At 32.2% G+C, this 13,820-nt stretch overlaps 1 protein-coding gene across 3 annotated transcripts in view; it reads left to right on the top strand.

The window, feature by feature from the left end:
- LOC139498980 (uncharacterized) overlaps positions 1-13,820 on the top strand; it is a 101,336-nt gene that overhangs the window by 45,674 nt on the left and 41,842 nt on the right. For all 3 annotated transcript variants that reach the window (XM_071287625.1, XM_071287624.1, XM_071287627.1), the window contains one exon: positions 12,303-12,374. In XM_071287625.1, coding sequence (XP_071143726.1) covers positions 12,303-12,374 — 72 coding nt within the window. The remainder of the gene's footprint in view (positions 1-12,302; positions 12,375-13,820) is intronic.

The following is a 13,820-nucleotide window of genomic DNA, read 5'->3' as shown; positions in this document are numbered from 1 at the left end:
GCGAGCGATTTGAAAATTTTAATAAAAAAATATTTAATTTGCAATTTTTGTCGAGCCTGCAACTTTTGTTGCAGAAAGCTCGACATAGGGATAGTGATCGGGCGGCGGCTACGGCGGCTACGGCGGCGGTGATAGCTAACTTCTTAAAAGCTTTATATTTTAAAAGGTGGAAGACCTGGATGCTTCATACTTTGTATATAGATGCCTCATGTTACGAAGTTTCCGTCAGTCACATGTCCAATGTCCTTGACCTCATTTTCATGGTTCAGTGACCACTTGAAAAAAAAGTTCAGATTTTTTGTAATGTTGAATTCTCTCTTATTATAAGTAATAGGATAACTATATTTGATATATGCGTACCTTGAAAGGTCCTCATGTCTGTCAGACAGTTTTCACTTGACCTCGACCTCATTTCATGGATCAGTGAACAAGGTTAAGTTTTGGTGGTCAAGTCCATATCTCAGATACTACAAGCAATAGGGCTAGTATATTTGATGTATGGAAGGACTGTAAGGTGTACATGTCCAACTGGCAGGTGTCATCTGACCTTGACCTCATTTTCATGGTTCAGTGGTTATAGTTAAATTTTTGTGTTTTGGTCTGTTTTTCTCATACTATATGCAATAGGTCTACTATATTTGTTGTATGGAATGATTGTAAGGTGTACCTATCTAGCGGGCAGATGTCATGTGACCTTGACCTCATTTTCATGGTTCAGTGGTCAAAGTTAAGTTTTTGAGTTTTGGTCTTTTTATCTAATACTATATGCCATAGGTCATCTATATTTGGTGTATGGAAATATTTTATGATCTTTATGTCAGTCGCGCAGGTTTTATTTGACCCTGACCTCATTTTCACGGTTCATTGCACAGTGTTAAGTTTTTGTGTTTTGGTCTATTTTTCTTAAACTATAAGTAATAGGTCAACTATATATGTTGTATAGAAGCATTGTTAGCTGTACATGTCTGCCTGGCATGGTTCATCTGACCTTGACCTCATTTTCAAGGTTCATTGGTCTTTGTTTAGTTATCTAGGTTAATGTTAAGTTTATGTGACAGTTGTATTAAAGCTTTATACTTAGGACTATCAACATAATATCAATGATTAGTATAGAAGGCGAGACATTTCAGCGTGTGCACTCTTGTTTTAGGTCATGTACAATGTAGGTGAAGCATGAAAGATAAAAGGCGAATGATTATAATTTTTTTTTGTAAACATAAAATATTAGATTTTCTAAATATTAAAACTTGATTTAACACTTGTACTCTGACATTTCTTTAATTCATGGAGTGTTTTACCCTGTACACCAAGAAATAAATGAATAATTAGATGTGGTCTATGTACATGTATGTGTGCCAAAGAGACTTTAACCATGTTAATGTTAACACATATCATTTACTTTTATATTATTCAGAATGTGTGGACCCCTCTTTTAGAAAAGTTGTTTCAAATATGATGTAGTTCTCCTCTTTTTAAGTAAAAAATTCTCAGCTTTTCCAAGGATTTGTATAGTAGCACTATACAAATCCTTGGTTTATTCTATTTTTCTTTTCTATAACAATAAAATAACCACTGACTTTAGGGAGGGTTCCTCCCAACCTGATTATAACAAATTCAAGTCATTGTTCTGCCTTTTACACATACTAGGGCTATGACCCCGACTAAACAGCAAGCTATAAGGACATAAGGGACCCCAACATTACTAGTGTACACAATTCAAACAGGAAAACCAACAATCTAATATATATATACAAACTGAGAAATAACAGGCTATGAACCACATCAACATACTACTGAACAACAGGCCCCTAAATCAATCCTGACAGGTACATAAACAAGCAGCGAGTATGGGTAGTTTTGTTCTGCCAGCATACAATATATTTGCAATATATTTGCAACTGAAGCCAACTGTTCTTTAGAAGTTCCGACAACGAACATATTTTGATGTGGAATGTAAGTAAGGGGAAGGCAACCAATGTACAGGCATTTTTTCCTGTTATATATTTATATCGGAGTACTCCCACTTGGGATATCTATACTATTAAACGAGAAGACCTCATTTTGTGTGTCGCTTCTCTTCCTTCCACAATAAATTAATCATCATGCCTCTGTGTCTTATAGGTAACATGCATAGTCGCATTTGTCATCCATTCTTATGATTATTCAGATTGAGTTATTTTGGGAGAAAAAAAACGACAAAAAGGGTGTCCGGATATTGATTCCGTCATCAGACTGACTTTTGGTCAAAGAAAGGTTTTCCGGTTTTAAACATGCACAACTACATCCAATCGTATGATGTATAACAAAAATGAAAATTAAATAAGCCAATCAGAGCGTTCTCAATATTATGGTTTATGGATCAGTGATAACAAGCATTTTATTTTACATTTTAATATTTTATGATGTATTTAAATGAGTAGTTATTGTTGCAAACTCCATTAGAAATTTGAATTGAGATCAGTTTTGGAAAAAGGGAAAGGGGGATGTGAAAAAAAATTGGGGGGGGGGGGGGGTAAACTTGTTTCATTTCAGATTTCATAAAAAAAAAGAAAATTTCTTCAAACATATTTTTGAGAGGATTAATATTCAACTGCATAGTGAATTGCTCAAAGGCAAAAAAAATATTTTAAGTTCATTAGACCACATTTTTTCTGTGTCAGAAACCTATGCTGTGTCAACTATTTAATCACAATCCAAATTTAGAGCTGAATCCAGCTTGAATGTTGTGTCCATACTTGCCCCAACCGTTCAGGGTTCAACCTCTGCGGTCGTATAAAGCTGTGCCCTGCGGAGCATCTGGTTCGGGTTTATCTACATGTAAGCTACGATTATAATACTATGATATATAGAGACTTTCTGTATAATTCTGTCTACTGTTTTCTTTGAAATGACTATTTAAGGGGTCATACCAGTTGCATATATATTGAAATAAGTAAAACATGTGGAAAAAAGAATGTGTCCATAGCACACGTATACAACATTGGCACTATCATTTTCTATGTTCAGTGGACAATGAAATTGAGTAACATCTCTAATTTTGCATTCAAATTTTGCATTCAAAATTAGAAAGATTATATCATAGGGAACATAATTATTTACTAAGTTTCGAGTTGATTGAACTTCAACTTCATCAAAAACTACCTCGACCAAAAAGTTAAACCTGAAGCCGGACAGACGGACGGACGGTACGATCGAACGAACGAACGGTCGCACAGACTAGGAAACATAATGGCCTTAAATGGAGCATAAAAATTTATTGTTGAAAGTGAAAGTAGTGATTTGGCCAAAATGAAAGTATGGTGGAGACTTGAGGGAGGCAGGACTTTTTCGGAGGTCAGGATCGGGTGTTTTTAAGCTCGGGATTACGGGATTGATCCTTTCGTGGTCCGGGAATATTTTTTTTGGATTTTCGGGATGTCGAATGAATGTTTTTAAATTCGGCACCTCGGGATTTCATGTTTTTAAGCCCGGGATTTCGGGATGAGGACCCCTCCGACCCGTGACCCCTCAAATTAGCCTTCGTCATTTATACAAGATTTAAATCCTCCCATTGGTGTGTTAATAGGGCTCTCAAATGAAAAAAAACACTGATGGATTGTCCTAGAAGCATATTTATTTTTGTTAGAATAATAATGGTCTATAAGCAGTTACATTTATTTTATGTTTGAAGCGGTGCAAATTATTAATTTCATTATTTGATTTGACTTTTACAAAGAAAATGCATTGTAGTAAAGGGGTAGAATAATTGTGGTTTGAGGCCAGAGACATGAACATAATTGAATTTAACAGAAAAGAAACAGATAACGGACTTAGGAACAAAAGTGAGGGGGCTTTTGATACCTTTTATGAAATTCTCCAGACATAATATCTTTTACAAAAATTCATCCTACAACAGTTTACAACTGTGTATGCCCGCGATTTCGCGGATGTGATCTAGTATAGGTTTAATTATTAATAAAATAATTTACACAATATATTTACACAGTGTGGTGGGGTACTTACAGGTTTAAAATCAATAAATACAGGTAAGACTGTGATTTGAAAACAAGTGATAGTATCTTTTTATAATATTTACAAAAAATGATGCGAAAAATGGACATCATTACATTACCAGATGCGGGAAGGGGAAATATAATTAAAAAAAATTGATTTTTTCCTGTTTTGAAAAATATAGGGTGTGGGCGGGTTTGTCAAACAAGGAATTAATTGGTGTGGCCTTTATACATGTTACATATTGCATAAAGACTGTACCGGTAACTAGTATAGTAACAGAATGAACCTTTGTCTGGTAGTACAAAATGTTGAACAGAAACAACTTCTGTAGCTGTCTCATGATATATGTCAGATTATGTACACAAAAAATGTACAATGTACACCCTACATGTACATCTCCTTTTATTCATAAGCATATTAAAGAACTTAAACATGTACATATGTACAAAGAAGCATACAGAATAAAATAAGGGTATATATTGTATATATAAGATTTACACTTGGGTACAGGACAAATAGCCCAGGTTTTTTAAAACTTCTTTTAGGTCTGTCAGAATTTCTATTTACTATACTTGCTTGTACACTACAGACGAATAAGTATATGTACTATGCAAATAAAATTGAGAATGGAAATGGGGAATGTGTCAAAGAGACAACAACCCGACCATAGTGAATGTGAATCTAGAATTTTTGTTGTTTTAGAACGTAAAAAAAACTGACCTTGCATTTATGATGCTGTTGATTTGGTGACCATTGAGACTTCGTTTAGATAACACACGTCTTCAAAATTAATAGTTTAAAATAAAATATTGGGGAGTTAAAAATTGAAAAGTGAAACGCTAAAATGTATATACAAACCTATTCTATTACTTTCCTCTGGGCAAAGTCTTAAGAAAAATATATATTGAAACTGTATGAGATTAAAGTGGGTTTAACGACAACGAGACAGCAATTAAACAACAAAAAACACATAAGGACAGCTAGTGGGCAACATATATAGTGTTCACCAATAGATAGGTGTATACACAACATGCCAATTTCTAAATCATCCCTTATTTCTTTATCATTGTGAATAATTTATCCCAGATAATAGAATACATGTATTACATGTCTTTGATTTAACAGAACAAATGATAAAAGATCTGGCATTAAAACGTGACTTCTCAATATAATTTAAAAATTGAGGAGAAAGCCAGAATATGAAAGTTATACAATATAAAGAATACCAATCTTAAAGTTTTACTACTTAAAGGTTTATTGTCCCCCTTCTTTTAACCTACATGAAAACTTCCTGAGAGCCAATGATTAAATATCTACCTTATTTTTCCGAAATGTTCATATATGATATGTATCAATATGGTGTCAAGTGTTTAAACACTTATCAAATAGGTGTGCACGTTAAATGAATATAAATAAATAAATGCTTAAAAATTATGCAATTTTATTATCAATCTAAAAATATTAATCATGAAAAAAATAAATATATATGCATATATTAAATGACTGAAGCAATTAAAATTCTTAAGGATATTGTTAAAATATTGTTGAAAACTGAGACTACTATAACTGAAAATAATACGTAATATTGATAATACTAGTATAAGCAAGTGTGACAAACCATAGATACCCAAATCAATCAAAAATTTGTTGTTTGAGATTATTCATGGTTGACTAGTTCCATATTTACCAGTGACACGTTACCTAATTATTAAGAAAAGGGACAGAAAAAGTATTAATCTAAAATAACACTATATGTTCAAAATTCACTGCATGATTTAAACTGCTTTAAAGTGTTTCATTTTATTTTATCTTTGTGCATATATGTAAACGTCAATTAATGGACAAGCAACCCAACGAGAAAAATAAGATTTAAGAGGCATCTACATGTACATGTATTTCTAGTTTTGAGTTAAAGAAATCATTCAATGCCATATGATTCTATTCAGATTTGTGCGTTTTTCGATTTTATACGAATAAGTCATTAAGATAAAAAAAAAAAGTAATTGAAGCAAAAAAAAAAGAAAAAGATACATGAAATAAAGTAACAACATAAGTTTAGAAATACCTACCTAGGTGCATTTAATAAAAACAACATTTGAACTCCATATTATTAACATTTTTTTTAGCTCACCTGGCCGAAAGGCCAAGTGAGCTTTTCTCATCACTTGGCGTCCGGCGTCTGTCGTCGTCCGTCGTCGTCGTCCTGCGTTAACTTTTACAAAAATCTTCTCCTCTGAAACTACTGGGCCAAATTTAACTAAACTTGGCTACAATCATCATTGGGGTATCTAGTTTTAAAAATGTGTCCGGTGACCCGGCCAACCAACCAAGATGGCCGCCATGGCTAAAAATAGAACATGGGGGTAAAATGCAGTTTTTGGCTTATAACTGAAAAACCAAAGCATTAAGAGCAAATCTGATGGGAAGTAAAATTGTTGATCAGGTCATGATCTATCTGCCCTGGAATTTTCAGATGAATCGGATAATTGGTTGTTAGGTTGCTGCCCCTGAACTGGTAATTTTGAGGAAATTTTGCTGTTTTTTTGTTATTATCTTGAATATTATTATAGATAGAGATAAACTGTAAACAGCAATAATGTACAGCAAAGTAAGAACTAAAAATAAGTCAGTATGACCAAAATAGTCAATTGACCCCCTAAGGAGTTATTACCCTTCATAGTCAATTTTTAACAATTTTCTTAAAATTTGAAGATTTTCAATAACATTTTCCACAGAAAGTACTGTTATAGATAGAGATAATTGTAAGCAGCAAGAATGTTTAGTAAAGTAAGATCTACAAACACATCACCATCACCAAAACACAATTTTGTCATGAATCCATCTGTGTCCATTGTTTGATATTCACATAGACCAAGGTGAGCGACACAGGCTCTTTAGAGCCTCTAGTTTCAATTGTAATTGTATGTGTATGTATATTTAATGTTTCCTGATATGGAGTTCTTCTAAAAATAAAAATCACTTGAATGGTTATTTCTGGTGTATCACACGTGTTATCTACATATACAATATACGGAAATGACACGGCTGGGTATTGTAAAGTTACTGAAGGAAGATTAGTGTCAGATGCATATCCCCGGGCGAAGAATTTACTGGTTTGTCAAAAAGGTCAGGTGTAATACATTGTATGTCAAATTGTAAAGGTTTGTATCTCGCCCATCTCTTCTTTTTCCAACGAATTCGGTATATTCCGACGTTGTCGGTATAGTTTTGGTTTGTGCCCTTTGAACTTAAGGACGCTTAACTATGGCAACAGAATACGCATGCTCGAAAATCCTTTTGTGATTGGACAAAATGCTGTCATGGTGGGTGATTTGGTTGTGTTTGAAAAAACGTCTCGTTAATTATATCGTGATGGAAAGCAAGTGAAAAACTATAAATATTTGAACTAGATCTTACAAAGATTTATATTTTTATTAGAATAATTGTTTCTCCAATAGCTCTTTCCATCCATGACAGCTGTTTATTTGGAACAATTATATAATTTGTAATGTAAACTTTGTTGGACGAATGTACATGACTTTTAGAACGCACATACACATGTGAGATTTCCGCGGGGTAACACAAACAGAGAAAACGTTATTTAAATGGTAAATGACTTATTTAAATATAATTGGAATAGTCACAAAACCATTTGTAACGTTATTTTGTTGGTAATTCAATGATTTTTAGATAGTTACAGCATTGTTGTTCACAAAATGAAGGCAGTGAACGGGCGTTGCCACCAAGACAGATTGTGTCAAACTGCAATCGCCTTCTTGTAATTATATTCAGATGGAGATTTAATTAAAGAGGTCTGCATCATTAAATCATTGTGCTTCTGAAGGTTATCGAAATGATAGTTTTAAACATATACTCAAATTTAAATACGTTGGATATCTTTTTTAAAGATAGTTCTTGTTTTTTATAATATGAATTGCGCCAATAAATGGAACTTGACACATTCCCCATTTCCATTCTCAATTTTATTAGTTGTGTCATATTTACCTCGAAACGATTTACCTATTTACACGTACATGTTACATTAGAATACTGACTTCAACTGTTAAATAACTTTATAATTACTAAAGATATATGATTATAAAATTTGAAATTAAGTACTTTAAGAAAGTCTCCATTTTTATGTCATGTTTTTTGTGTCAGTTCTATCATTCCATCAGGTCCTTATAAGTGCACTATTTTGTTATAAGTGCACTAAGGAGGCCCTTTGCTTGTACCTGTCAATACCGTAAAGGACCTCCTCAGTGCACTAAGAACAAGCATATGAAAACAAGTCTATAATATTTGCGCAATTAAATAATAATAATATAATAATAATTCTTTATTTAAAGAGGGTTACACAGTTAGCTATAAAGCTAATCTTCCCTGAGGCCCTCATGAAATACAATGAAATATAACAAACAATTACAAAATATCAAACAGACACACATACATGAATAATGAAATAAAAAATTGTTATGAAATATACAATTTTCAAAACAGGTAAAAGTTACAAATTCATATATGACATGTATAGTATTGGCATCAACAATATCATAAGTTTGAGTAAAATAGATCCTGAATATATAAAAGATTTCTTATAAAGCTCTGTTTTGGCTTTTGGAACTTGTAAATTTTTGCAAGAGGCATTTCTCAAACGATATTGGTTTATTTCTGGCATTTCTTTAAATTTTTCAGTGAGATATACAGGGGCTTCATTCTTACAGCATTTATGCATCAAAACTGATATGTGGTATGTGATTCTGTTCTCTACTGTCATCCATCCAAGCTGTTTAAACAGTGGAGCTGATGATGAAAGTGGATCAGCATCTAGAATAAGTCTTGCAGCCCTTTTCTGCAATTTTATTATTCTAACTAGCTCATTTTTAGCACAACCACTCCAAATAATACAACAATAATCTATCAGAGGGAGAATATAACCATTATCAAATAATTTTCTTAGATCAATATTTAGAAATTTCTTGATTTTAGAGAGTAAAAAAGTCTAGATGAAATTGATGAACATAAGTAATTAATATGACCTGTCCAGGACAAATTAGAGTCAATTCTAACACCTAAAAGTTTTTCAATTGATGATTTTTGAAGAATTTTATTCTTAATAGTTAGAACTGGTTCTGCTTGATTTAAAGGCAGCCTTTGTCTTGTACCTATAACCATACATTTTGTCTTATCCAAATTTATGAACATGCTATTTTCATGACACCATTTTTCGACACATTGGAGATCATCTTGTACTTTTAATTGCATATCACCAATAGTCTTTCCTGATGTATGCATAGTTGTGTCATCAGCATACAAGTCTGTATGGCAGTTTTTGATGTGTAATGGAAGGTCATTTATGAACAAAACAAACAAAATGGGACCAATTATTGAGCCCTGTGGAACACCAAAATTATATATAAATTTTTTATCAGAAAACTGATTATTTATATGGACTTGCTGTGTTCTTTCACTCAAATATGATTTTAAAAAAACAACAGTATCTTCATGGAAGCCATAAATTAGAAGTTTTTTACATAGAATTTCATGATCAACACCATCGAAAGCTTTCTTAAAATCCAAAAGGACGGCCAAATTGATATTTCCATTATTCATTTCATGTAGCCATTTATCAATAATATATTAATGAGGGCAGTTTGACATGAAATGGTTGTTTTATTTGACGCAAATGAATGCTGCAGTTTTTACAATAAAGCATGCAAAATAAGAAGTCTTGCGCAAATTCATTCTTTTTCAGTGAAACAACTAGATATCCAGTGGCAGATTCAGAGGGGGCGTAGAGGGTGTACGCCACCCTCTGTAATTTTTGATAGAAAAAAATGCATTTCAATATTGTATATCTTTTTAACTATACTAAATTTGCAGTTTTGTGATATATGCATGTAGTTTTAACAATGTCGTCAATAGTGTTAGAAAGAAGCTATAAAAAAATGATTTAGAACCTTATACTACACATACGGAGGTACAGGTATGATACCATGACGGGTGAACGTATGATATAACTGTGAAATAGCCATTGTTATTGGCACGTTATTTTATGGATCGTTGATTTTATTACCTTTGGATTATTGGCACGTGCCATCGAACTTAATCTTTATAGACCAAATATTAAAGCATACATACTTTACTTTTACAGTTTAGAGGGAGAAGACGAAGAAGAATTATTTATAATAGTGCAATCTGAATAAACAAATAAATACATATTTTATATTAAATAAGTTTTTTATTCAAATGAAAGAAAGGATAAGCGCATTTACAAACAGATGTACTAAGACATATACTCGATGCAGAACTTAAAATTAGGTTATTTTGTTTTAATCTATGAGGATCTGGAGGGGGTCCTTCATTTCTGTATTCTTTAATGTTTAGGCCGTTTTTTTTATTCTTTATACTTTTCGTCTATATTATACCATTCTTTATATTTAAGCACCTTATTATTCTCTATTCTATATTTTTTTTCCATTTTCTCTATTATTCATATTTATAGCCGATCAATCTCTCAATTCTGTAACATCAACATCCTTCTCTTTCCGATGATATGTTATTTATAGTTTTGACACTCTCACTTCACGGCCTAAAAGCAGTTTCAGAAGCTTAGTTCAAATGGAGACATGGTTCCCTGATGCGGCCTTAAGAGGATAACGAAATTAACGATATGAATTATCTGACATATAAAATATTTGTATTTTGCGTTCGGATCGTTCCTAATGAAGTAAAATCCAAAAACGTGATTTGGACGTATAAAATTTATAAGATGTTGTTGTCACTCTTTTGTTAGTGTTACGTTTAAAATTTGCAATTACTTTTTTCAAAGAATAATTAAATGCATAAATTAACACCAGAAAATAAATAAAATCAGAAACACCGTTATTGGGGAATAATTTATTTCTACAACAAAACAAACTAACAAAACTGTATGTATATAAATATATATTATTAATTCTCTAATCCCTTAAACAAAGACCAACAGAAATAAAAAGTCAACGAATGATTTTATGTTTAATAATTCAAAATAATACACGTTATTTATTCTAGCATTTATAATACAATGTATCATCCACATGAAGGGGCACTCCTAATATCATTCTGACACACTAATCTTAACTCGAACTGAAAGTTTTGAATGTTACTTTTTATGATTGGTCTTAATTTGTCCAAAACAGTCTTAACAGACTTGATTTAACGCTAGAGCCTTCCATCTTGATTAACTTGCCATGACTGAACAGACTTGACACAACATATCTGAACAGTGTCTTAAAGTCTGAAAATTCTCAACGTTTTTCTCTAGCGGTAAATTAAGTCGATCAAGACTTGATCAAACCAAAATGACCGTTTCAGACTTTAATCTGGCTACTAGTGTATATAGGAGAGAGTGGATGGGGTATACAGATATAGGAGGATGTTGATGGGGTATACAGATATAGGAGGGTGGGGATGGGCTATACAGATATAGTAGGGTGTGGATGGGCTATACAGATATAGGAGGGTGTGGATGTGGTATACAGATATAGGAGGGATTGGAGGGGTATACAGATATGGGAGGGTGTAGATGGGGTATACAGATAAAGGAGGGTATGAATGGGTTTACAGATTAGAAAATCATGAATTGAAGAAGAAAAAAATGAAAATCATGAAAATGGAGAGAAATCGGTAAAAAATTAATGAATAGAAAATAATTGGGTGCAGAAATATAAAAAATAGAGAACAATATTGGGGTGTTAAAAATATAAAGAACTGTCAATAATGTGTCCACAAAATTGGAAAAGATAGTTAAAAATGAAGACCCCAAGGTCCTCCACACCCTCATGTAGACATAAGGATGCATTTACCAATCTTCAAACTGCAAAGAAAATTATAGGACAAAAAAGAGTTAAAAGCCTATTTAAAGTCTTCACAAAATTGTGAAAAATAATCTAAATGTCATCTTATGAGTTATATATATATATATGATTTAATAACAACATTTTCGTATTATAACATCTTATATCAGTACCGTTGTGCAAATTTTTAGACGGATATAATTTTTTCCTTATCTGCATAGTATCGCCTATTCTAGACGATCCTGTACGTAGTAAATTTGCTGGTCGGTCCTTTCTATAGACTTTTATATATATATATATATAGATATAAGTGCCTATAAATAGCAGCACATATATATATATGGGTAGCATCTGTTAAGATAAAATAAATCACCACTCATCTGCTACTGGTCTTACTAATTGTAAGATATGTGTTACAGAAGCCTTCTTTGTATCAGATGAAAGCAATATAAAGATTTGTCTGTATTTCAGGGTGAGACTCCATATGATCTAGCAGCAGAAGAAAAAAACGAGCAGTATAAAGAAGTGATGCAATACTTACAGGTACATATAGTGATATAGAGTAACACATGTTTACAGCTGCTACTGGTCTTACTAATTGTAAGATATGTGTACAGGTACATATAGTGATATAGAGTTACAAATGTTTACAGCTGCTACTGGTCTTACTAATTGTAAGATATGTGTACAGGTACATATAGTGATATAGAATTACAAATGTTTACAGCTGCTACTGGTCTTACTAATTGTAAGATATGTGTACAGGTACATATAGTGATATAGAGTAACAAATGTTTACAGCTGCTACTAGTCTTACTAATTGTAAGATATGTGTACAGGTACATATAGTGATATAGAGTAACAAATGTTTACAGCTGCTACTGGTCTTACTAATTGTAAGATATGTGTACAGGTACATATAGTGATATAGAATTACAAATGTTTACAGCTGCTACTGGTCTTACTAATTGTAAGATATGTGTACAGGTACACAGGCCTCTACAATAACTTTTTTTTCAACTTGTCCAGTAGGACAAGTACATACCAAAACTTACTTGTCCGAATGAAATTGTTACTTGTCCAATTTTTTTTTACTAAAAATAATCTTTTTACATCTTGAGTTGATTAAAGGAACAAAACGAACTGAAACAATAGAACAGAATTTGATGTTTTTCTTTTGAAATACTTTTCAAAAATATAAGTCAAGTACAACTGAATCTAGTCATGTCACAGGACTTAGGTTCTAGTTTTCATCAATGCTAGTCTCATCAGACTCTGTGCACGAGGCACCATCTGATAGGCCTGTACACTCATTTGATATTTGTATCCTATATTTTTAAGTTGAAAAAAGTGTATTCAAATACAATCAATAAAAAGAAGATCAGGTCTGATTGCCAATGAGACAACTCTCATCAAAAGACCAAATGACACAGAAATTTACAACTAAAGGTCACTATATTGCAAGTATTGTTTTTTTTCTACTTATGATCAAATATGATTTTGTTAATTTTATGGTAAATAAGTGATAAAATATAAAGAAATATAAAATATAGAAATCAATGCCACAAAACCAAGATTCATCAGGAGAGAAATCTTAAAAAACTAGTTTTGAACAAACAATTTAAAATTCTAATGTAATTTATTTGTTATCACCATTTTGATTGGACATCATATATTTGAGGCACTAAATCCACACTTAACAAGCTTGTAACTAAGCTTAGTTGTCATTTTTCAAATCAGGAATTTATTATTATGTGTTTTCTTCAATATTCAATAAAATTAGCAAATGTCTTTTATTTCAATTATAGAGCAACCAAGACAAGAGCAAGTTTTCTTGATTTTTGATATTTAATTGTTTTTGGTTATTGATTTAAGGATATACAGAGGTGGGTGGACGGCTGCCAAACACTGTCCGTTCATTAACATGAAAAAGCTTTGACGAAATCTTCAAATTACGATATGTCGTTTCCTGTGACTAAATGAAGGTCA

Source organism: Mytilus edulis, chromosome 12 (assembly GCF_963676685.1).
Source record: "Mytilus edulis chromosome 12, xbMytEdul2.2, whole genome shotgun sequence".
Taxonomy (NCBI): domain Eukaryota; kingdom Metazoa; phylum Mollusca; class Bivalvia; order Mytilida; family Mytilidae; genus Mytilus; species Mytilus edulis.
The sequence above is the reverse complement of the archived record's forward strand: the minus strand, read 5'-3'. Positions and strand labels throughout refer to the sequence as shown.